The sequence below is a fragment of the Mustela nivalis genome, assembly GCF_964662115.1.
Source record: "Mustela nivalis genome assembly, chromosome: 8".
NCBI classification, from domain to species: Eukaryota; Metazoa; Chordata; class Mammalia; order Carnivora; family Mustelidae; genus Mustela; species Mustela nivalis.
In genome coordinates, this window is record NC_139027.1 from 25,477,890 (window position 1) to 25,504,837 (window position 26,948).

At 35.8% G+C, this 26,948-nt stretch overlaps 1 protein-coding gene across 1 annotated transcript in view; it reads left to right on the forward strand.

The window, feature by feature from the left end:
* BIRC6 (baculoviral IAP repeat containing 6) overlaps positions 1-26,948 on the forward strand; it is a 137,555-nt gene that overhangs the window by 94,540 nt on the left and 16,067 nt on the right. Inside the window, exons 44-48 of the mRNA XM_082745293.1 lie at positions 1,648-1,858; positions 14,924-15,069; positions 15,768-15,878; positions 22,296-22,513; positions 24,146-24,307. Coding sequence (XP_082601419.1) covers positions 1,648-1,858; positions 14,924-15,069; positions 15,768-15,878; positions 22,296-22,513; positions 24,146-24,307 — 848 coding nt within the window. The remainder of the gene's footprint in view (positions 1-1,647; positions 1,859-14,923; positions 15,070-15,767; positions 15,879-22,295; positions 22,514-24,145; positions 24,308-26,948) is intronic.

The following is a 26,948-nucleotide window of genomic DNA, read 5'->3' on the forward strand; positions in this document are numbered from 1 at the left end:
AAAAAATATATTTGAGTCTCTTTATGTATTATTTGGCAAACTATTTCACTCAGATATAGGTGTAGGAGATCTGTTGTGTTCTTTTTAAATGCTGCATAGGATAGAATCATTTGGATGTTATTGTGTATTCAACCCTTAATTTATTGCTCTTTGGGTGCTTCCAACTTAAAAATAGTGTGTATATATATATAGAGAGAGAGAGAGGCCCCAACATGGGGCTTGAACTCACAACCCTGAGATTGAGTCATATGCTCAAAAATAAAAATCTTTTTGAAAAAAGAAAAGAAAAGAAAAGAAAAAGTTGCATGCCCTATCGACTGAGCCTGCCAGGTACCCCTAAGAACAGTGTTACATTGTGTTTTATAGCTGTGTAGGAACAGGTGATAGTGCTTGGGTCATAGAATGTGGGCATTAAATAATACCGTATTGGTTGTCAAGCTTCATACATACCTGTTTATGTAAGTCTGGCTTTCTCGTATTCCCACAAGTATTAACATTGGGTTTTATGCTTGTTGATTTGTAATTTTGGGGATTGACTTGAATTTTCTTGAAAAATGGGTATACTATGTTTTACTATAAAATTATAGTAAGTAGTAATATTAGGTCATGGGTTGGAAAAGTGGCTTTAAACATAAACAAGTATATATGAAAATTCTGTACATGATTATGTTGGAGCGTAAAATTTCAAATTCAGCAGGGACGAGCAGTCGTACTTTTCTACCTCTGTCCTCTCCATCGCTGTTGGAAGGTGTGAAATGAGCCCCTACAACCTCCGTCACTTTAAACAGCCTCCCTGTTTGTCAGACCATCACGACTAATTTTAATCTGTTACCACATAGAGTTCAGGAATCCTGTGCCTCATCCCCCATAACTCTAATCCCAGTATAGGTCTGTGGGCAGTGAAGCAGGCCTGCCTCCAGTAGGTAGCGCCCCCCCCCCATTCTCCTTCCCCATTTCAGTCTTTTCTATAGCCGTCAGAGTACTTCTTAGCGTCTGAAAAAAATTTTTACTCATTTGTCCTTCTCTGCTTAGAATGTAAGCTATACAAAAGAACAGGGATTTTGTTTAAACTTTTCTTTGCTGCGGTATTCTGTCCAGCACATTTTCAGTCAAATATCAATTAATCTTAAAATCTGAGTAAAGGGGTGCCTGGGTGGCTCAGTCAGTTGAGCATCCAGCTCTTGGTTTCAGCTGGGGCCGTGATCTCTGGGATTGAGACACACGTCGGGTTGGACCCAGTGGGGACTTTGCTTGAGGATTCTCTCCCTCTCTCCCTCCCCCTGCTCGTTCACTCACTCACTCTCTCGCTCCCTTGCTCTTTTTCTCTCAAATAAATAAATCTTAAAAAAAAAAAAAAAAAGATCTGAGTAGAAGCAGGGCACCTGGGTGGCTCACTCAGTTAAGTGTTTGACTCACGATTTCAGCTCAGGTCACGAGATCAAGCTCCCATATTGGGCTCCACACCCAGTGGTACATCTGCTCGAGCTTCTCCCTCTGCCCCTCAGTCCTGTTCACATACGTGCTCTCTATCTCTCTCTCAAAATAAATAAAATAAACCTTTAAGAGAAAAGATCTGAGTAGAATTCACATGGCTATAGACTGGCTTTTATATTGCACATGTTCTCATTTTATGCTTTCTTCTTACAGTTCTTGACATGGCGAGACATGTGCCACTCTATCGAGCTCTGCTGGAATTGCTCCGGGCCATTGCTTCTTGTACGTCCATGGTGCCCCTACTGTTGCCTCTTTCTACAGAGAATGGTGAAGAGGAAGAAGAGCAGTCAGAATGTCAAACTTCTGTTGGTACATTATTAGCCAAAATGAAGACTTGTGTTGATACCTACACCAACCGTTTAAGGTAGTATACTTGGTTCATTTCTCTTCATTGTGTCCCCTAACTGTCTTTTTTTAAATAGCTTTTTGGGTTTTTTAAAAGGACATACATTGATTAAACACACATGCATACAAGCAAGATCTAAAACTACAAAGAAAAAGTATCCACCAAACCCTACACTCAGAAACATTTATTCACAATGACTTACCAGACTTCTTTTCGTGCAGTCTTACAGCTATAGGTATGGAGTTTATCTTAAATTCTGTCATTTTGTACCTGTTCCACAGATGGATGCTAGTCTTAGTATTGGTGCCAAAGGCACCTTTCAGTGCCAGTAAATACATATTGGCAGATATTGTTCTTAATACTTCCAATTATACATTGTTTGTAGATGCTGTATTTTACTTAACCATCTATTAGTGGACATTTGGGTTATTTTCAGTTTATAACCTCATATATAATCTTTTGAGGCTTATAGAAATCACCCAGTAGATTGATAGAAATAGAATTGTTAGGTTTATGGATTACGTGTGTTTCATTTTGATACCTGCTGTTATACATGCTGTAATCTTTTTTAGAAATGAGAGGATTCAGCATTTATTTGTTGTAGTTATAATAAAGTTCGTATTTATCTTCTTGGTAAATTTAATTGTTCAGTGAATTTTTGGCTTAAGTTTATACCTCATTAGATCCAGATGTTGAGTTAACAAAAACTCTTTTAAGAAATGCAGTAAACCTTTTTCTTATCTTAGCAGAATCTGTTCAGTGGCTGTGTGTTTTATGTAAATTCTGATTTTTAAGGCATTTATACTGCCAGTGGAAATTCACTCTTTTGTCACTGGTCTTTTGAGTCAATTAATGTTCTTTAGTATCTTTATATTTGTTCTACCTATTCTCATTTTTTTTTTTAAGATACTAAAATTTGAGAAACACATCAAATGATGGCAGATAACTGGTCACTGAAAGAATAATTTTTTTCAGGGAGAAATCAGCGCTGCAGTAATTCTGTCTTAGTTTATTATATATATCACTCACTGCCAAGCAGTTAGAGATCATAAATTGAATAAGGCATTAAAAAAAGAGCCACTTGGTAGAAACATACAAAGCTGTAGGTTTATTCTACTCTTACCAGGGAATGAAAAGGTAAAGGTATATGATCTTCGTTAGTTAGTTTATGTTGTAGAGAAGAGAACATGTTGCATGGTCCCATCATTCATCATGGCAAAATTCTAACTGTAAATAGGCAGCTGGCATACCTAAAAATAGTGTCCTGTCAAAATTGAACTGAAGGTCTAATTTTTTAATTGGGTTAATACTCCCTGAGAAACATCTAATTGAACATCCCATCTCTTTACCCTGGCCAGCTCTGTTCTTTATTGTACAATAAACATACAGTTCTTGACAAAGCAGTTAATATAAAGTATACAGAGCTTTGAAATTGCCCTTGTGTATTTTTAGGGGAATCTTGCCCTGTGTTTCTGTACCTCATCTTCCTGTGTTTTGAGGTGTATTAGTTGATAACAAAATTGAAAATTTATGAAACCTTGAGTGTTTTTTCCCAGGAGTATTTTATTTCTTAGATAAAAAAATGTGTGACAATTTGGAATGTAGTCATAATTACCACTTTAATTAAAAAATCACAAATTTATGGTGGCATAAATGTGAAAATAAGAACAACTGTTTACATTATGTATTTCCTTAATCTATAATTTCTGTTGGATCCTGCAAAAGTGGAGTTACAGTGTGTTGAATTCTAAGGTAATTATGGAAGATGCTTACTGCAGGAAATGGAAATGGAATTTGTATATTTAAAGCACCTTTTTTGTTGCTTTCCTTAAGTTAATATATTTCCTGCTCCTATAACATACATCGTATTTTTAAAAAGTAAACTTGACATCTAATATATTGATGATTCATTACAAAAATTTAATTTCACTTAGAGGATAACTGAATTTCATTTAATTGGAGCTTTTTGTTTTTCTACTTTTTCTGCTGGAAAAAAATTATCCTTCAAATTCTTTTCCTTCTTCAGTAAGAAAAGTAGCACTTCACATCTCTAAATTCTGTACCATTGAAACATACATGTAAAGATTGTAATGACTATTCAGAGCTCACTTTATTTACATTATTTTATCTCTATTGTGACTCTGTACAGTAACTATTTTTAGTAAATATTTACTAATGAAGAAACAATGATAGTAGGTTTTACGTTAGGATTTGAATATTCTTCTTAGTCAGTATTGTTCATGATAATTATTGTTTTATAGCATCTGTTAGAAAAAACCAGCAAAGACATACATTTTATAAAATCACTACTTGCCTTTTGAGGTTTGACACATTGAGAGTTCATTTTCCACTTCACAGAGAGAGGGGATAAAATCTATTCTCTTCCGTCCTGTCAGGACTTAACGATGTATTTCTTTTCATATTTTCATTATACTAGAACTCTAATAAAGTGAGCAGTGTAGTCCAGTTTCCTTTTAGTGTTTATTCCTACAGCAATCGGCTAAGTTCAGTTTTAACACTATTTGAAAGTATGAAACTTCCCTTCCCCGCGCCTGCCCCGCCCAACCCAACTGTATTTTTTAATACAGGACTAAGGATACTCTTAATTGTCAGGACAAATATATTTTGTTCGTTGATCACTTTTAAGATATGTTTCATTGTATTAGCAGGGCTTGGAGATATGACTTTAGAAATAATGTGTAGGTGTATCTCAGAAAATTTTTACATTATTTTTGTCTCTGCTCTCAGTAAGAAATGTAAGGGTGAATAAAGTATATCTTTTTAGTATAGTTTTTTAGTATAATTTTCCTCTTTTTAAAATAAGAGCAAGTTCTTGTTTGCTAATTATGTTTAATCTTCCTTTTGTGAATGAGACAAATGAGAGTTTTGTCCCAGTATTGAAAGGAAGTTCACTCTCCTGCTGGGAATAATCTGATTGAGATTATTCTGTCCCAACTGATTTTGATCTCAAAATTCAAAGAATGAAGGAGATTGTATGGGTGGGCTGACTCTCCCCCAGCCATGGTAGAAACCTTCTGTCAGAGGAGACAGGAAGATACTCTTAAGAAACTGAAGAGGCAGATCATGTACCTGGCTGTTACCTAATTTGTATGTTAGCCATTGTGATTATATTTAGATAAGGGAGAGCTGGCTTGGTCACAAGAGAATGCCTGATTTGTTCATTTAACAGATGTGTATTGAATGTTCTTCTAAGGGACTGACAGATAAATGGGGTGAACAATAACTCAACAGTTTTAATTACACAGTACACGGCATATTAGAAGTAGAAGACATTACTGACTAATCAAACCTGATTTGGAGACCTACAGAATAAGTAGGAATTACCTAGATGAAGTGGGGCAGGGGGCTGGTATACCAAACTGAGAATAATATTAGCAGTGAAAGAAAGTATCACATATTCAGGGAAACCTAAAGAAATTTTGTATGACTTGGATATAGTATATATATGGGTGGGAGATGAGGCTAGAGAGGAAAGCAGGAGCTCAAAGTTGAAAGGGGTGTATTTGTAGTTACTGGTTCTGAAGAGTGTGATAAGCTCCTGAAAGGATTTCAAAGATCTGATCAGATTTTCATTACCCAACTGCCTGTGTACTCAAAGGCTTGAGCAAGAATGACTGCTTAGGGGCATCTGGGTGGCTCAGCTGCCTTCAGCTCAGCTCAGGATCCCGGGGTCCTGGGATACAACCCTCCATCGGGCACCCTGCTGAGCTGGGAGCCTGCTTTTTCCCTCTCCCACTCCCCCTGCTTGTGTTCCCTCTCCTGCTAGGTCTCTGTCGAGTAAATAATAAAACTTAAAAAAAAAAAAAAGAGGAAGAATGACTGCTTAGAGGAGGAGCTAGAGTTGTTGCCGTGGCAGCGCAACTATGGAATGACTTATATGCCTCGTAGTTCTGTAAATACTGATTTTAATTTTTGCTATTGTGTGTATGAGATATAATTATAGATGCATGCATACGTCAATGCACACACATACATATATCTGAAAAGTAGCTTCTGAATTTTAATTTTTGAAATAATTGACTCCAGGGCATGTTTCAAATTTCCTTCAATCATAATTATGCCTTAATAAAATGATTACCTCTTACGGGTGGCAATAGTTTGATGACTGGTGTACCACTCTGATGGAGTTCATCTTTAGTGTAAAGCAGAACCACTTAGGGAGTGAATGTAGTAGTCCTAGTTTATGATATTCACTGTCCAAATTGCATTAAGAGCTTCCTAAAGATGATACTATTTTAATATTCTTTTATTCATGATTCTTTATTTTTACTATCCATTACCTTTCCTAAACCATCCTTTCAAGGTTCACAATGTATAACTGCATAGAGCTAATTTGAGTCCCATGGGTAGCATAGATGAACTGATTAATACTGCTATGGACTGATTATTAGTAAGCATTTAGATTAAGGTAAATTAGGAATAACATTCCTTTTAGAAGCACAAAGGAATAGGCAAAATTGTGTCACTTCAGAACAGATAATTTTATATTCAGCGTTTTCCAACTTTTGCCTGAAATAGACAAGATGAAAGGTAATTAGTTATCAGGATTTTTTCAGGAATCTGTTTTTTAAAAGACAGATGACATGTTTTATACCTTAGCTGTATATCGGTTTGAAAGCAGCTGTGCCTATAACGTTAAATCTAATTCTCTACTCAGGCCATTTTCTTCCATGATCTGTCACTTGAAACTTAACTAGTATTGGAGCATACCGGGAGGCTTTCATCAGGAAATTTTGTGCTTTTTTGTTTTTCATTTGACATTTTTGGTAATAGTTTCAACAAAATTGGGGAAGTGGCTAATTAAACTGTAAATACTGCTTCTGTTTAACTTTGCTTCCAAAATATACAGTAGTTTGTTACTTTATTTCAGAGATATTGTTCAAAACCCACCTTAGTAATCACTTCGATAGAAAGAACAGTGGACTTCCAAAATGATAAAGAGCTCCATTTCCTTTGCTTGTCCACAGCCATCCAAGGCACCTGTGAAGAACAAAGAGTTGAATATTTATGCACACGGACTTACACTCTAAGTAGAATTAACTCCCTTGGTGAATGTTCCTCATTCATAAGTTCTCCCTCCTTCTGGTGCCCTCTGTGTACCAGTACTAACCCTTTCTTTCTTGCCAGTTGCAGAAAAAATTTACTGGCTTCTTGTTTATTTTACCCACAAAGTCTTAATTTCTGGCTTTTTTCTTCAGTTTCATGATTTAATGATTTTTGTGTTTAATACTTTTTAATTTTACCTATAAGCAGTGGAAAAAAATAGTTCCACAGAGACAAAAGAGAACTAGAGAGGTGGTGAGAAAGCACATTGAGAACAAACGAGCATATCACAGAGAATGCAAAGACGCATGCAGAGTATCAGCAGAGTTACCCACAGCCCAGAGACAGCCTGTGATTAGATGTTCATTGATGCATAAGTCCAGACTCACTGCCACTTAATTTTATACCAATTACAAGGGGTCAGAATCCGATGAAAATGAATTTCCATACCTGTCAAATCAATGACAGGTAGGCAGAACTCCAGAGTATTTCTTGCATTCCTTTTGTTCTGCCAGTTAGAAGTAATTTTGAGTCGTGTAGTATATGTGTTTTGGGCTCTGTGCTTGTATTGATTTCCTTTCTTTTTTCTTGAGAATTATATAAGCTGCTTTAAATTGTAGGGAAAGTTATAGTAGATATATAGTAGCATATAGTTATATAAAAAACTACATGGAGGTAATATTATAACCTTATTTCTCTGTAATACATTTAGTTTCAAAATTTCGCAGATATACAGTTTTCCCTGCTCAGAGCAGTAGGCAAGAAATATTCTTGTTGTTTGAGAATGAAACCACTGCTTAAAAGAGTTTAACATTAAAAACTTAGCTGTAGGTTATAAATCGGGCCTGTTGTTCCCCAGTCTCCTGATGTCTGTGATCTTCATTATTAAAAACAAAACTTTAATGAAGAAAGACAAGTCAATTCACCATTACTCCAGATATACCATTGTTACCTCTGATCAGAATAGTTCACTGATCACTTAGACTTCACGTGTGTAGAATGGCTAGACTTAAGGCTTAGCTGGTTCTTGAAAAACACATTGATCAAATGCCAAAATACAATTTATTCTATGATTTAAATGATTAAAAAAACTCATAAAAAATTATAAATTGACTTTATACTTCTATCTCTGTAGCATCACATAACAGTATGAAATTATTATTCCTTATCAGATCACATTATATGAGCTTTATGTATCAGGACAGTGTCTATTATCTTAATCCCAAACAATATTTCAAGCACTCTGAATTATTGCAGAATTTGAAGTGTCTTGCTAAATAAGATTTAGTTTGTAACAAGTTAAAAAAGATTAGCCTGTAACAAAAAAAAGTTTAGCTTGTAACAGATCTTAGGCACATCACAACCCTATCCCATATTACCTCTAGGTTTCAGAGCTGTAGGGAACTCTATGGGGTTCAGGTAGCTCGGGTCCTCCTTTCTTTTAATGAGGAAAACAAGGTGTGATTTGTTTTAGGTCCTCTGATGCTTAATGGCAGAGCTCAATAATTCGTACCTTCTCTGTCCCAGTCAAATATATTTAGCTACTGTTACATGCAAACAATGAATCAGGGAATACTACATCAAAAACTAATGAAGTACTATATAGTGACTAACATAACATAATTTAAAAAATTAAAAATAAAATTTAAAAAATACATTTATCCACTAAATTAAACTTAACTCCCCATAACAATTCAGTATGTGCATCAGTGAATAATTAGAAAGTGGGGAGGTGACTTGTTTCTGAGCTGGCTTTAGATATTTATGACACATGATTTTTTTTTTAATGTTAACAGTGAAGTAAAATTACTTTCTAGTTGAAATTTTGGCTTTTAATAATTATAAAACTATATACAATAATGCAAATTCTACAGAGTTTTTCTGCTGTTTTCTTTTACTCATCTTTTTTCATTACCCTAAAGAATTTTCAAGTCATGATAGGCCATTAAAAGGCAGCATATTTCATTAGCTATGCTTAGCATTTGAGTTATGCCTAAGTAGTAATTACATTACTGAAGTAAACCCAAGCCTCACTGCTCTTTGGTCTCTCTAGTACATGAGCAGGAAGCAACTTTATGTAATTATCACTTAGGTGAAGAGTGAGTCAGCTTTACTCATTAGATGTTTTTCTTGCTCAAAAGAATTAATAAAAAACACTCCTGAAAATTTCTTGGTTATTGATATATTTGTCCTCCACTGTCTTTTAAGGCTGATTTGGTATCAGTTTGCATGGATTAGGGCAGTGGGTAGGTGATAACTTTTTTTTTTCTATGTTGTAAAAGAAGCCTCTCCCCACCCTGTTAATTTTTCATTTCCTGAATTTTATTGCTGTCTTAATATACCTTTTTATTTCTAGTATCTTTAACTGCCTTGTCGAGAAGGAATTAGGGGTGCCTGGGTGGGTGGCTCAGTCGGTTAAGCATCTGTCTTCAGCTCAGGTCATGATCCCAGGGTCCTGGGATTCAGCCCCCCTTTAGGCTCTCTGCTCCGCGGGGAGCCTGCTTCTCCCTCTCCCTCTGCCATCGCAGCCTTCCCCCCCACCCCCTGCCACTATGCTCTTTCTCGAATAAATTTTTTTTAAAAAGAAAGAATTTATATAGCAATACTTGATATTTAAATATCTGAACCTAGGTGGCTGTCCACTAAGTCTCCCACTCTTGATTCCTGCTCGGCCCCTAATCTCAGAGTTAGGAGATCGAGCTCCACATCAGGCTCCCATTCAGCAAGGAGTCTGCTGGAGATTCTCTTTCTCCTTCTCCCTCTGCCCTCCCCCCACTTGCTATCTCTAAAATAAGTCCATAAATCTTTTTTTTTTTAAAGAACAAGCAAAAATACACCCCCACGTACTTTATGACTGATTATTGATCAGCATTTTATTATAGACTTCAGCATGAAAGAACTTGAAATCATCTCACCTCTATTAATAAAGGGATGGGTAACATAATACTTTAGACACACACATATATATGTATGTATATATGTGTATGTGTACACACACACACACGTATATAAACTTACACACAGACATACACGTATAATCATTTCCACTTGAAATATAATTGTCTACTGTGAAAATTCAGTCTTTTGCCCACAAAATAGTCACACTGTGAAGATGTGACCCCTTCCGCTTTTACATACCAGACCTGGTGAAATTCAGTTTATGCCGGCGCTTCCAGCCTGTGTTCTCTCAGAACAAAGTGAGAATGTAGCCATAGTAGTTTGGTTTCACTTTTGAGTAAGTGTGACACCTTACAGCTTCTTTGGAGCAGGAAAAAGGCAGTCATTTTATCTTTAATCTTCTATATGGACTTTTCCTGCTGGATTCCAGTAGGCAAATAATCATATGTAGTATACTTCTCCGAAAATTTGAAGAGGGACTTCTGTCATCTAGTAATGTGAATCGCTAACGCATACGCGACACAGATGTGCTGAGAGTTCAAGATGCTGTGGACATGGTCCTCTTTAGCAGCATGGACACAGCAGTGCTTCATTGCCGGTTCGCTTAGCTAGCTAAAAGCATCTTCCTGGTGCAAAGAAGTTCATCATATTTAAAAGTACTTGAATTCTCTTGTAGAAATAGCCAATTACCTTTTATCTAAGCACTAAGATTTAGTTGACCTCCTGCTAAAAAGGTATATTTTTATTATCAGACTCTCTTACTATAACTGCTTTAAGCTAGTCCTCTAGGGCTTCAGTGAGTTAATAAAGAATTTCAGTACCACTTTTGTTTCTTTTGGAAAAGAAACTTTAGTTTCTGTTGGAAAACATTTCCTAGTTTCTCCTCTTTTTCCTCTGCCTCTAACACCTACAGAACGAACGAGTCCTGGTTTCATAGCCCTGAAGCATTTGTGGTAACCACACATATACACACTTTTTTTGTTGTTTTTTTTAAGACCTTGAACAGATTTAGTAGTTAAAGTTCATCAGTCTTTTACTTGGTGATGGAGACAGCAATACTAACATTTATTTTTTCCTATCTTTTATTTGCCTCCATTGGATTTTCCCTTACTGAAGCATATTATTTGTGGCTCTCCATTCCATAGTAAGACACAGTACCTTCATTTTGTCCTGTGATGCTTAATCTGACCTAAAAATTATATTTTCATCTAACCTAGAAATCAAGATTTATTTTTAAAGGCTTCTCATACCTCTGTTTTGAATATTTCCTTCTCTTACAGTACTCATTTATGCTTTCCAAGACAAGGAAGATTTTATTTTCAATTTTAAATTGAATTGGAAACTAAAATTGGTACTTAACCATTTGGAAAAAGTTTAAATAAAAACAAAAGGGAATCAGTTAAAAACTAAGCTTTAGGCTAACAGTGAATAGCATTCATCTTACATAGGTCTTTGCTCCACTTACTGGTGCATTTCAAGAATTATTTTCATATTTTCTGGAGATAATTAGAAGCAAATAGTTCTCCATGGTAATATTTTTTAAAATCTTCCTGCTTACTTTTAATCTTAACTTGTTTCGGACTTTAATCCCTGCCAAAGAGCTTTAGAACTATGGAGTATTACATGATGCATTGGTTTACAGAAAAATGTAGAAGTTTCATTTGCTTACAGTTTTAGAGTCCTCCTCTAAGATGCTAATAGTTCTGGAATCTGGACATGTCAGCATGTTGTCTACAGATTACTTCTTCAACATGATTCTGCTTTTAAAATGTTTATTTCAATTATGTGATAGTTTTGACTTCAGAATTTGGAGTGCAGGGAATGGACGTGATCTTTCCTAATGTTCTACCAAGAAAATAGCTATATTAAGCTATTTTCAGTTTATAGATTATAAAAGAACATAATTCTGATATTTTGCATTTCGTCTTAACAAAAATCCAACTTATTTTGGGTGATAGAGTTAGCAGAAGCAGGTCACTATAACTGAATGTTTGAGTTACTGTCTTTTTTCTTTTGTTTTTACAAGGAAGATTTACCCATTCTGCTCACATCCTAGTTCAGATTATATGTTGCAGAGCCAACATTTGCTAATTTGTTAGCCATTTAGTTGGAATTCACAGCATAGTGGAAAATGTTTGCAGATAATTCTGTGCAATAGTAGAAACTTCAGTTGATTCCTCGTATTTCTTCAGGGCAGTGATCACAACCAGATTCAACGTCTGCACAAAGCAGCGGATACCATGGTAGCGGCCGTCGCTGATTGCTTTTACCATGTTGGATCCATTGTCAGTCTCAAAGACCTACTTCCAGCTAGGTGCCTTGAACTCAAATAGCTTTTCCCACAGACTTCAGGATGTGAGCTAAGGTATGGCCTTTTTTCATGAGCTGGGCCTACATATGGGTTGACAGTAACCTGCAACTTTTATAGAAAAGAGACTGCTGGCTGTAGCTTAATATTAGACAATGACTAGTGGTAGTCATCGTTAGGCAGGGAGTGTGTGTTCTTCATAAATTTGAAGTACTCTTGCCTTTTGGACATTATCCCTTTTTCTCCTGTATGTTTTTGTCAAGAAGATGATTCACGTAAAAATTTCTTATTTGAACCTGATGTAAAGGTCTAGAATATATCTGTTTTATGAGTTAACCAGTATCTTCAAAATGAGATATACAAGAACATTTCTTTCACGCATTTGATGTAAAAAATAATACTTTTCAAACTTTTGTAAATTTTTGCCCTTCGTTAACTTTTTTTTATTTGGTGGTCAAAAAATATAAAATTTACCATCCTGACTATTTGAACTATTTTAATAATAGGAATGTCTCCTACTAATCATCTTTTAAAAACTGGAATTAGGAAATTGGTATTCATGTATAGGGTTTGAAATCTGGAATGAGTACTTTTTCCAAGCGTAACTTGTTCTAAATTGCACTGATGCAGTGCACTCTCCATGCCAGACATTCTTATTTCTTCAAGGAGAAAATACCCTAATTCTGGAAAAATGAGCTTCACTTCCGTATCTTTCTTCTCTGCTTGGCAAGATGTGTTTCATAAGTGAAATCTTCATTGAGCACACAGTGGCTCAACTGTTGATGACGGGTTTTAGGAAACCATCTTTATTTTATTATGGCTATAACGATAACTCTTCTGTTTTTTTTCACACTACTTACTGTTGTTTTCCTATTAAGTCAGTAGCCCTATTAAGAATTTTTTAAGCCCTGGTATTAGAGGGAGACTCATTTACAACTGGCAGGGAGAGAGAATCCTTTTAAATTCAAAAGGAGTACTGTTCAAGCAGCTTATGTACTTTTCTTGGCCCTTGTTGTTTGTCACTGATTGTGAATAGCTGTTGGTAAATTCAGAATCTGAGAATCTGATTGGGCTTATCTACCAGAGTTATATCTTTAAGAGAATTAGCAGATGGACTATTAAGCTTATAAACTCAACTTTATTTCATAGCTATAAAAGACCCAATAACTTACTTAATTCTAACATTTAAAATGCCTGCTATTTCAGTCTTAAAACATTTATTCACTCTATTCTCCTTACATATACATGCAAACATAGATGCTCATATACACAGGTACACATGCAGGAATTGATGACTGAGATAATGTACCATATAACATCTACCAAGTGGTCCTGAGTGGCAAAGGAAAGTTGGCCGTGTGTTCTCTGTGACTTCTTATACCTCAGGGAAGATAAGAAGAGATAGGAGAAAAGGCAGTAACCCAGTAGACACATTAAGTTAAATCATCTTACCAGGTTAAGCAATATATACCTTATAGTTAAAAATATCTGTGGATACTCGTTTTTTCACACACTATGGGTATTAATTCAGAACACACGCATAATACTAGATCTGTTTACCCTTGCTACCCGTCTGAGTGGCACTTCTTAATGTACCTCTTACTATCTCCCTAAAATTAAGCTCTGAATTGATTCTGAGCAGATTTTTTACTTTGTGATAAGGAACAGTTCATTTATACATAAATAGCAATCTCATTTTGTTAAGGACTCTTCTACTTTCTGTTAGTCTTTGTATAGTTCTCTAAGGCTCTGTGCCCACTTTGTGAAATACTGTTTTAATAAAATTGCCAAGTTGTTTTCTTGGTAGGTATACAACTAGAAAAATAAGTGATATGGAGTCTAGATGATACCTTAGCATGAATATCTTAAACACCTTTATTTATATGTGATTTCAGTTTATATTATTTATTTAATGAATTAACAAATATGTAAATGTTAGTATACATGATGTAAATTTTTAGTATCTAAGCAATAGTGTAAAATGATTATTATGTAAATAATATGTGCTGAGAGTAAACAGAAAAAAGGACATTGATATTCGTTATTTTCAGTGACTTATAAAATTATGTATTCATCTAGAAAATTTAAAGAAACATTTTGATGCCTTAGAGACTGAGACATTGTTGTAGTACATCCTATTATTATATAAAATTTGATAAAAGGTTGGGTATATTTTAGACCCTGACTAGGGAATGCCTCTAAAATGATATGCCCTAAAACTTAGTGTAAAATACAGTTTTGATGTATAAAAGCACATTATATTTAAATCCCTAGCAGTGAACCTGCATTTTACTCTGGGATAGTTCTTTTATTTTTCCCCTTGAGAAGTAACACACTTACTCTGAGTGAAATACAAATACTATTAAAGTGAAAAACTACATATGGTCCTTTGATCCCCAGGTCTTAAAAGACAAAGATAGACCTCTCTCAATTTTGTACAGTAGAAGTGACTTCTCTACTTCTAGGTATTTATAAATACTGCAAGTTACCATAAAAGTGTGAATCCAAGGACGTATCAGGTATCTGGGTCTTCTTACAGTATGGTATTTCTATAGTGTTTGTTTGTTTATTGCTTTTGAAGTGAAAACCTACCAAAAACTATTTATTATACTAAGCATTATTGTATGACTTTAAAAGCAACAATGAATATAGTTTAAACTATTTCTGCTATATATCATATGTGTGTCAAATGAAATGCATAATGTACTTTTTGATTTTTAGCCACTTTTTGGCTTATGGAGGTACTTATTTTTCAGTCTTAAAATCCTAATTTTCCTTGCATTTCTTTCCATATTAAAAAAAAAAAAATCCAGATCTAAAAGGGAAAATGTTAAAACAGGAATAAAACCAGATGCATCTGATCAAGAACCGGAAGGACTTACACTGTTGGTACCGGACATCCAGAAGACTGCTGAGATCGTCCACGCAGCCACTACCAATTTACGGCAGGCCAACCAAGGTACAGCACTGCCCCTTCTCTGCGACTTTTCTTTTGATCTGGAGATGTTTCATTTACTTCTGAAACTGCCTCTCTCTTTCCTCTGTGGTAATGGTTTTCAAGCAAGTTCCTTTACCTAAAAATTTCATTGCCAGGTTTTCAAGTTAATCATGAATAGTCTCTAATTTTAAAATATTTATTTCTATTATGTATGATTACTAATTTATTACTATTATGTATGATTACTAATCTACTAGATTTGGTAGGCTACCAACATATATCCTGATTTTCTCTCCTTCCTGTTGATAGTTGTGAAATTGAAAAATGCCATCATTTTGGATAGGAAATGATGGATAGGAAAGAGCACTGAAAAAAGTGTGTGAGAATGTAGTTCAAATCAGTATTTTCGTGTCTTAGCAATAGGAGATATAAATAATTCTTTATTATCTGTTGTTTTACTTCTGTTTTGCCTGATTAGATAAAACTAATAAACATTTTAAGAATTTAAGTTTTAAAGTTGGTAAGGGTTTTAGCCCTCTTAGTTTTATTTGTGAAATAGAAAGAAATCTTTTATTCTTAAATGAGTAAATAGGAAGATAATTGTGAAGAATTGGGTAACTTTTTGGAATTCAAACTTTGAACTCTTGAAGTTAATTGTTTTTGTTTTAATCTTTTAAAATGTATGCTTATGTTATTTATCTTGAAATATTAAATAACAGAAAAAAAACTAGGTGAATATTCAAAGAAGGTGGCTATGAAACCCAAACCTTTATCAGTATTGAAATCACTTGAAGAAAAATATGTGGCTGTTATGAAGAAGTTGCAGTTTGGTAAGTTGAAGTTTTAATCTTTGTTTTTGAGATCTCCTTTCACATGTGTAATAGTGCTATGGAAATGTGTTCACTCTAGTGAAGTAAAGATTTTGAAAGTTGATCGTACCATGAACCATTCATATCCTGGGTATATGCGTGTGTGCACCGTATGTATAGAGTAGGTGTATGTGCACACACGTGCAAAATTTTTATCTTTTTATCTCTGGAATTATATATTTTTAGTTATATTTGGGGAATCATGATTTTAGAAACCAGTGGGGGGGAGAAAACCCAAATCAAATGTCTAATGAACAGACAGAAAGTGGTTTTCTTTCTTTAAGTTCTCTCCATTTCTTTATATCTTGGCCTAAAGGAAGCTCAGACCTGGGACCTTGAATGAAGTCTGTTACTGTTTCCACTTTAGAATTCCATGAGATTTGCCTTTGGAAAATACAGTTTCGTAGAGTTCTCCTGTAGCCCTTCCTATTCCAAAACTTTAGACAAGTAAAGACTGAAGAAAAGAGCCTCTCAGTCTCCTCCATAAGGTGATAGCTAGCCTATAAATAAACAGTAGAATTCTAAATTTTGGTGACCATTGTTAACTGCTGTTGTCTGTGCCTTTTTTCCACCCTTGAGAACCAGCCAAAGGACTTGAACTATATGAAAAAGAACACTAAAGCAAGAGTAAAAATACATAGATTTTTGTCATACTGTCTTTGAAACTGCTGTATAAATCATTTAGCTTTTGCTCTACCATACCACCCAGAGTTGCAATAAAAATCACATGTAGTAATATATCTGAAAATGATAAAGCACTCAGGCAGACCTTTGAAAGGTCTTGTTCATCATCTTAAGATTGGAAGAATTGCTGTGAAGTGTATATACTGTTATTCAGAAAGAATGTAGCAGTTTTGCCAAGGGATCCATGTTTTTGGATAATTGTGCCAGCCCTTGTGGGTTGTGACCATTTTGTTTAGTAAACACTTGAATTCGGGGGCTCGTGAGTGGCTCATTTGGTTAGGTGTCCAACTCTTGTTTTCAGCTCAGATCATAATCTCAGGGTCATGGGTCAGGCGCCTCACCAGTTTCACAGTCAGCAGGGAGTCTGCTTGAGATTCTCTCTCCCTCTCCGCCACACTCATGTACGTGCAAGTGTGCACCCGTGCTCTCTCTCTCTCTAATAATAATAATAAATAATAAATAAACCTTTAAAAAATGAGTAAACACTTGAATTCAGGAAAGTATAATAACTATAAATTATTACAAAAGTAACAGAAATACTGTCTGCTATAATTTTACTTATTTATTTATTTAACAGACAGAGATCACAAGTAGGCAGAGAGGGGAGGGGGGAAGCAGGCTTCCTGCTGAGCAGGGAGCCCAATGCAGGGCTCAATCCCAGGATCCTGAGATCATGACCTGAGCTGAAGGCAGAGGCTTAACCCACTGAGCCACCCATGCGCCCCTGTCTGCTGTAATTTGAAAGTTACAAGACACCAAGAATAAATGCTATACAAATACAACATGAATCAGAGACCTCCTCCAAGGATCATCATACAAAGGAATGATCAGAATTACTGGGAAAAGCCACATACATGAAGATCAAGTATGATGTTTATAGCCAACAATCAGTATCACAGTTAGCAGGAAAAGGATTCTCAGAGTTTAAATGGACTTAAGTTTTTAAATCTCTCGAATGAAAGCCTTTGTGTAGTTATAATTTGATTAATGTATTTTGTTGCAAATCTTTTTAAAAATTAAATTCACTATATGATGTAGAATAAAACAGCTGAAGTAGACTGGAGATATGTCAAGAGTTGTCAGTAGCATTGCATTAAAATGAAATGATATATACCTCCACCCATTTTGCAAAAAGCAAAAATCAGATGTTAGATGGGTCTGTCTTTAGCTTCACATTTCTATATACTTTTCACTTTGTGACACAAAAGCATTCCCCCTGTTCACTTCCCCCACCTCAGATTCAAAAGCCTGAAGAAACTTTTTCTGCTTCGTTATTGATTATCTAATTGTTTTTATTCTGAATGAGATTTAGTCTGTGAGTTTCTCCAACTAGGTAACAATGCATATCTACCAAAACCTTTAATGCCTATTCTGGAATGGAATTTTGAACTTCAACTCAGTGGACAGTAACTTTGTTGGGAAACCCCTGAAAGCATGCTTAACTTAAAAATAAATCCTGAAAAAAACTAAGAGCTTTCTATTGTGACTCTGGTAGATATGTCAGAAGGACATCATTTTTGCTTCCCACTCAATGCCATTAGACACAGCACTAATACTTGCTGGAACTATAGAAAGAGGAAGAAAAAATGGTCCATAGTCATATTTCAAGATTTTAAATAGCATTTTATAAACTACATACGATCTGCTCTTACTTCTGAACTTTGGACTTACTGATCTTTAATAATTCAAAGACGCTTTGGATGTAACTAGATTTATTCTGCTTTTTGGGTTCTTTATTTTGGATTTTTATTCACTATTTTGCTCTTCTTTTGGGTTATTTGCAAACTTTAATTTCCTCTTCAATGTTTAGGATATTAGCCAGGAATGGGAGGTGTCAGGAATAAGGTAGTGGAGAGAGAAGAGATAATTCTTCTAACCAAAATTGAGTTTACTTTTACTTGGGAAAACATTTTTCCTAGTGGGCAAAAATTTATATAGATTGAGTTATTTTATATAACCTTAGAAAGAGCTGGTTTGGGCTCTAGAAATCTTTTAAAAGTGATCATTTTTTCTCTTTTGTTGTTACTGTTAAAGTCTAAGAATCCTGTAAAGACACTGTGGAATATAACTATCATTTGTTTTCTGATATTGTACAATAACATTTTGATTTCTCTTAAAACTTTTCCATAATCTTTGCAAAGTAGATTTTTTCCTTTGTATACTTTAATTAGGGGGTTGGTTCGTTTCTGATGATATTATGGTCTTTTGTCTCACTCATTTTGACTACCTAGTCCATTCCTCTACTCTGTTAATATGATCTGTTTTTTGTTTCTTCTTAAAAAATACTTGTGAAGAAACATTTTATTGGAAATTACTTTTTGTAATTATTTATGACAAGTAATTTGCTTGTTTTATGTGAATTTGATTAATAAGCATTACTAAGACAGTTTATATCTTTTTTGGACTCTGGTTAGTTTCTATAGGATTTTATCAGATTATTCCATATTGCTTATTTCTTGCTTTAAAAATTACTCCCAGAATTAGGTGCTTAAAACGTTTATTAACTTGGGGTACCTAGGTGGCTCACTTGGTTAAGCATTTGCCTTCATTCGGCTCAGGTTATATGATCCCAGAGTCCTAGGATGGAGTCCCACATCCAGCTCCTGCTCAGCCAGGAGCCTGCCTCTCCCTTTGTTTGCTGCTCCCCCTGCTTGTGTGCCCTCCGCTCTCTCTCTGACAAACAAATAAATAAAATCTTTAAAATAATCAAAAAAACAAAAAAGTAAAATGTTTATTATTTCACTCTTTTCATGGGTCAGGAATTCAAGAATGGTTCAACTCATTGGCTCTGGCTTAGGGTCTCTTACAAAGTTGCTTTGAGAATATTGGCTGGAGCTTCGGACAAGTGAGATCTAGAGTGGCTCTCGGGGCTGGGCTCTCGCGCTTACTCCTGTGACTGTTAATAGGAGGCCTTAGCTCCTTGCCGTGTGGGCCCCTCCATAGCACCTCCTGAGGTCTTCACTCATTGTATCTAGATTCTGTGAGTGAAAGTGCAAACAGGAAGCCACACAAGGCCTTTTATTTTTTAGTTCTAGAGGTTGTATACTATTGCTTCTGCTTTATTCTTCAAAAGTAACTCATTAAATCTAGTTCATATTCAAGGAAAGGGGAATTAATTTCTACCTTTTGACAAGGGTGTCAAAGACTTGTAAAAATATTTTTTGGGATAAGATTTTATTTATTTATTTATTTAGCGAGCACACATGCATGTATAAGTAGGGGGAGGGGCAGGGGGAAAAGAAGAAAATCAAGCTGACTCTAGGATGAGCGCAGGGCTTGATGTCAGTGACCCTAAGATCACGACCCAAGCTGAAACCAAGAGTTCAACACTCAACCGAGTATACAGGCACCCCTAATTGAATATTGTAATAAATTTTTGGTATTAGTAGACCCTGGTCTCTTACCTGTGTATGATAGAAAAGTGTTCCTCCAGGCATCAGAATGGGCTCTTGTGTTTCTGGTGGACTGTTGTTTAGAAAATTCAAAGGAAATTTATCTCTGTAGTATGTGAAAGGCAGTGGAATTGGGCAGATGAAGTTAACTCCAGTTCACAAGTTTACTGACAGGAAGTAGTTTTGCTGTGATAGTACATTTGATCAGTAACAGTTGTATGTACTGTATGATAAAGTTGGCTTTCAGCATTTCTTCTTAAATTAGCTTCTACTCATATAGAACTGATGAATAGTTTCTACAAGAAATCCACCAAAAGTTTCTTTATCTCTCTGAAAGATTTGTTGGGAAAAAAAAAAGATGTGGCCCTCCTGTTTTAAAAACATGGAGTGCACAGACCAGTGTCACTTTATAGGTCTTTCCCTTTTTTCTAGATTATAAACTCCTTGAAGGCAGATTTAGTTTCCTGTTTATCATTTAAGCCAAAGAACCTTGCCTAGAATCTTGCACTTAATTTCTTGGTGAGATTTAGTGCATTAATGCTAATTATACTATAGCATTAAAGTTTTTCCATATATTTAGCATTATATGAAGGCAAGATCAAATTCACTGTTGCTTCTCGTGACAGTGTTTCCCCTATTATGTGTGTGTGTGTTTTTTAAAGATTTTTATTTATTCATGAACAGAGAGAGATCATAAGTAGGCAGAGAAGCAGGCAGAGAGAGAAGTGGGGGGGGGGGGGGAAGCAGGCTTCCTGTAGAGCAGAGAGCCCGACTCAGGACTTGATCCCAGGACCCTGAGATCACCACCTGAGCCAAAGGCAGAGGCCCAACCCACTGAGCCCCCAGGTGTCCCCTATTATGTGGTTTTGAAGTGTTACAATTTATATAAATCTTTCTGTTGTAACCCATTGGTTAGGGTGGAGTAATCTCAACTGAGATAAAGTATAGTTCCCTTTTTTCTTTATGTGCAGAGTTTCTGGAATAATGGAGTCTTTTCTAACTCTGCCTAAATAGATGGTTAAGAATTAACCCATTAATTATGTTTAGATTACCCTAATAATCTTCTTTTATTCCATTAATTTAGATTATAAAAGTAATGCAAGAGTAAACTTCAGGGGTCGCCTGGGTGGCTTTGTGGGTTAAAGCCTCTGCCTTCGGCTCAGGTCATGGTCCCAGAGTCCTGGGATCGAGCCCTACATCGGGCTCTCTGCTCAGCGGGGAGCCTGCTTCCTCCTCTCTCTGCCTGCCTCTCTGCCTACTTGTAATCTCTGCCTGTCAAATAAATAAATAAAATCTTTAAAAAAAAAAAAAGAGTAAGCTTCAGCCTGAGACTTCTGTTTTCTGATTCCAAAATCAATGCAAATATATAAAGACCTATTATCTTTAAAAATGAAATATAATAATGCTTTTTGGCATTTAATATTCTGAATTGGCAAAAATATTACACTAGTCATTTTCAGAATAAATTGTCTTCTGCTTTACATTGTTTATAGCTACTTGATATAATCTGTCAGTGTGTCCACATTGTAAGTTAAAAATCATTTCCTGGGGCTGCCTGGCAGGCTCATTTGGTAGAGCAGTGGCTCTTGATCTCAGAGTTGTTAAGTTTAAGCCCCACAGTGGGTGTAGAGATTAGTTAAAAACGGAATCTTTTTTTTTTTTTTTTAAGATTTTATCTATTTATTTGAGAGACAGGAGTGAGAGAGAACATGAGAAGGGAGGGGGTCGGAGGAAGAAGCACACTCCCCCCTGAGCAGGGAGCACAGTGGTGGGGCTTGATCCTGGGCCTCCGGGATCATTACCTGAGCCCGAGGCAGTTACTTAACCAACTAAGCCACCCAGGTGCCCTAAAACTAAAATATTTTTTAAAAAATCATTTCCTGCTTTTGCTTCCATTATGTGGTTTATTTATCCAGCAGCAGGTATGACATAAACACGTCTAGTTGCTGTTTTCTCAGTCTTCTGCATTTTGTGGGGCTTTACTTTTTTTTTTTTTTTTTTTTTTTTTTTGCGTATATTTGGCACACGATGTTGCACTAGTTTCAGTGTACAACAGCGATTTATGATCTCTGTACCTTCTGCTTTGCTCACAAGTGTAGCTGCCTCTGTCACCACACCACGCTATTCCGTTCATGCTGATGGTACTCCCTGTGCTGTGCTTCGGTGCCCTCTGTTTGGAGCTGAAGAAGGGCTAGTGGTTTCTTTGTGATTTTTGTCATTATAACAACTATCCTCCATTCTAGTTCTTTCTTTCTTCCTTTTATTTTTTTTTTCAGTGTTTTTTTTCTTCTTCTTCTTTTAGATACATTTGAGATGGTTTCTGAGGATGAAGATGGGAAATTGGGTTTTAAAGTAAATTACCACTACATGTCTCAGGTGAAAAATGCAAATGATGCCAACAGTGCTGCCCGTGCCCGCCGCCTTGCCCAGGAAGCCGTGACACTGTCAACCTCACTGCCTCTTTCATCGTCTTCGAGTGTGTTTGTGCGCTGTGATGAGGAACGACTTGACATCATGAAGGTAGAAGAAAACCGCTGTTTCTCTGTCTCTCTGGCTAATGTCATTATTCAAATATTCAGACCAAGCAGTAGAAATAGCATGAATTTTAATCAAATAAAAATTCTGTTGACCATTTTGGATATTAATGAAAGGAGTCCTTTTTTAATGTATGTGTATGAGACTGCTCTTCAAAATAACGATTTAAAGAAAATACCAAAATGCCTTCCTTGAGTAAAGTTTGTATGCAGCCTGTAGTTTTAAGAGCTTAGCCTCAAAGGATTTAATGCTGATCCGTAGAAAAAAGTCATAAGATTTCTTCCTTGTCATCCAAGATACTTCTCTTATGTTATACTATCAGTCTTCAAAATTATTCTTTTTTTTTTTTCTTTTCCTAGGAAATTCATGTATTTACAGAACCATAATCTGTGAATTGAGTAGTGGTAGTACAGTAATAAATCACTGCACCTTTATGTTTTAACACTGGGGGGGGGGGGTCTGGCCTTAAGTTCTAAGCCATTGCTTCAGTAAGAAAATTATAAAGATTGGACACCCAGCAGGGACAGGAATGGTGGCAAACCTTTCTTTACATTTGTTATTTTATTCGGAGTTACATAGTCTGTCTTCCTTAGATACACAGCTATAACTATTGACACATTGATTTGAAGACCTTTTCTGTTTGCTTACGTTTTTGTTTTGCCCTTTTGGATAATTTTTCAGGAAAAATCTCATAGACTTCACCTATTTGACCACATTCTTATCTGTTCCTTGTTACAAACAATAGCCAAATACAGAATGATTGCCTCAGGAAAGTATTGTTATCATTAAGTGGGCCACATAAGTTCAGACTTGTGACTTTGTCGCTGCTAAACATTATGCTGTACCTAAATTAAAAAGCCCAGCACGGGGCTCCCAACCATAAATCAGAGTTAGCAGATTGAGACTCTAGTGCCGCCTGCCTTCACACAGAGCTATTCAGGACCAGAGGCTTTGCTCTGCAGATCTTGCACAATTAGTGTCTGTTGATCAACTTAAACCAAAATTCATGAAATAATTCTGATACTTACTCTTGGGTTCTCTGCAATTTTTTAGATTACTAATAACCCTACAGGAAACACCTGTTCTTTCAAAACCTTTTTATCCTGAGTTGTTACATGAGAACTTTTGTTAACTGCTTGACTCATTATCCCAGAGAAAAATATTTTAAAACTAAGTTACTTCTCAAATGTTAACTTATCTGAAGATGTATTGCAGAAAATTACCCTCATACCTTTTGGATGTGATAACGAGTATGCCTTTAATCTCAAATTGTTAAATACTATAGAACATATCAGGAAGGAAAGCTCTCAGAAAAATAGTAACTTAATATTAAAAGGTATTTGATATTAAGGTAAGCTTTCCTGCTGCCAGCAAGGCATCTTTTTTTCAATAGCCCATTTTCACCAAAACTAAATAACTTTAATCCTAATCTAAAACCATTTCCTAGTTATGTTGTTATTTTTAACTTTTAACCTCATTTTTAACACGTTCTGGTAGAGCTGTATGTAGGATGTAAGAAGGTTGTCCTTACTTCATGTTGGATTGTGTTTTTCTAAATTGCGAGTGGTGTTTAGGAAGAGTAACTTGCACTTTTGTGTATTTGTACATGCATACTAGGTTCTGATAACTGGTCCAGCAGACACCCCTTATGCAAATGGCTGCTTTGAGTTTGATGTATATTTTCCTCAAGATTATCCCAGTTCACCCCCTCTTGTGAATCTAGAGACAACTGGTGGTCATAGCGTGCGATTCAATCCAAACCTTTATAATGATGGCAAGGTAATGTAATTTTGACCTTTTTTGTTTCTGATGCCAAAGTATTGTAACCAAAGGTTCTTTACATTTTAAACAAAATTTTCTTTTGGTTATCTTCTTTCCGAGAGTTACCTGGCTTTCATCATGCTTCTCTTTCCTATATGCAAAGATTAGCCTGAGGAATGAGAGAGAAGGAACCAAAAAGGGCAGAAACACAACAGTGTTGAGAAGCACTTGTAGTCTTAAGAAGTTACTGAGGGACTAACTTACTCAACATATTCCTTGGCCAGTTGAGAGCTTTCTTCACTCAGGAGGTAGTAGAGCCGAATGTCTGTCTTTGCCTCTCACCTTCTTTGACTTTTTGTATCTCCAGTTCCAGTTACCTTTTCACAAGTGCCTCAGGATAGTTGAATGGCAAAAGCATCGTCCTTGTCGACTCTGTATTCCTTTTTTGCATATCATCATTTTTTTTTTTTTGCTTTCATAGCTATCTGTGTTTTCCATGATACATATAATTGTGAACTTATTTTTGACATTTATGTTAAAATGTTTTATATTTTTTAATAAATAGGAAGATGCATTCTGTCTAAAAAAGAAGTTGACCAAGAGGTATAATAAAAAAGCATTTCATATGACAATAAACTTCTAAAATTAGATTTAAAAGAACAATCATCACTTCCCAAACTAATTTTAGATAGTTTGATGGAATTTCAGCAGTAAATTCCATGCTGGAAATCTTTCATCCTTAAAAATTACTGAACAATCACAAGAAATTTAAGACTTCATAAGCAGACAATTCTTTGATGGTATGAGAGGAGCAAGTGCTTAAAGTTGGTCTGGTTCATTAAAGGTGGACTAAATTTTCCCTTGGCTTTGTCTTCATCATAAACTCAGATCATAAAACTGGAATTCGCTTTGTGAGTTTATTGCAGAAGATTTAATCAGAGATAGACCTTCTTTCTTTGGAAGAGCAAAGAACACGTCTTTTATCACTGAGCAAAGAAGACGATAGAGCAGTGTTGACTTACTGCAGAAGGCAGTAGACTCCGAATAGAGTTTTAAGTGTAAAATGTTAAAATTTATTTAAGAAATTACTTTTTTAAGACATGGGGCACCTGGGTGGCTCAGTGGGTTAAACCTCTGCCTTAGGCTCAGGTCATAATCTCAGGGTCCTGGGATCGAGTCCCACATCAGGCTCTCTGCTCAGCAAGGAGCCTTCTTCCCACCCCCTTCTCTACTAGTGATCTATCTCTCTGTCAAATAAATTAAAAAAAAATTTTTTTTAAAGATATAATGGTATAAGGGCTCCTGGGTGCCTCAATCATTTAAGTTTCGGACTCTTAATTTCTGCTCAGATCGTGATCTCAGGGTCATGAGATTGAGCCCCATGTCGGGCTGTGCACTGGGTGTGGAGCCTGCTTAAGATTCTCTCTCTCCTTCGCCCTCTGTCCCTCTCTCTCCCTTCCCCACCCCCCCCCCCAAAAAAAGGACTTAATGGTAAGGAGAAGAGAAGTGGGTAAGAGAAGCAGGTAAGGGCCTGAGAGTTGAATATCTTGAATTATATAATCTTTGCTATATTGTACACTAGAAACATTTAACCTTGGATTCCAGATCTCTAGGTGGGAGTAAGAATACCTGCCCTTGTAGTCACAGGGATGCTCTAAAAATGAAATGTTGGACATTAAGTACTAGTATTAGTACCTTTAGTAATAGTATACAAGGTTATTCAGATACAAGTCTCTTAAAATTATTAATGAAATCGTGTCCTAAATGAATAGTGTATTTTGCATTATTGCTGTTGCAGAATGATTGCAAGAATAGCAAGGAGATAGACTTCTCTGCTTTATTAAGGACCACTTATTTTCCAAGTCTGTTGCCCGTTTTATGACACTGTTAGTTTACAAATACAGATAAAATGTCCCCAGTTCTGCTTTTCCCTGAGTGACTTCTTCTTAACCTTCTGTTTGGCAGATAGTTTGAGTTCATTCTTGCTGTCTGAGTGAACAGGTATCTGTGTTGTAAAGTTTGTTGTGAGGAACCCAATAGATAGATCCTCAGGGCCCTTTCAGGGGTCTGGAAGTCTTCCTCCTTGCCACTTCATGTTTATGTAAAGCTAGATTTTGTCCATAGACTTCAACCAAAACAATCTATTGTAACAAATAAAATGTAGGGGCAGATAAGCAGTCAGACCTCTTCTATTAAACCATATCCGTTTTGAAGTTTTACAAAATTTAGAGAGAGTTTTGTTTGTTTTAAGATTTTGCACATTTATTTGAGAGAGAGAGAGCACAAGTAGAGGGGAGAAGCAGACTCCTCGCTGTGCAGGGAGCTCGTCTCGAGGCTCGATCCCAGGACTCCAAGATCATGACCTGAGCTGAAGACAGACAGTTAACCAACTGAGCTACATAGGTGCCCTGAGGGAGATTTTTTAAATGTAGCATGGTACTACTTTTTCCTACTGAAACTTTTTAAAAGGTTTGGCAAAGAGTTATTTTTCACTAAAAAATACATTATTATATATTAACATTTAACAGGTTCTGTTTCATTTTTCATTATGAAGGGATTGTAATGCCGTACAGATTTGGATCACATTTGAAGATGCCAATTTGTTATGACAGACTGGCCTTTAGTGTTTTGTTGGGGGACGTAAAACTGAAATACTGTG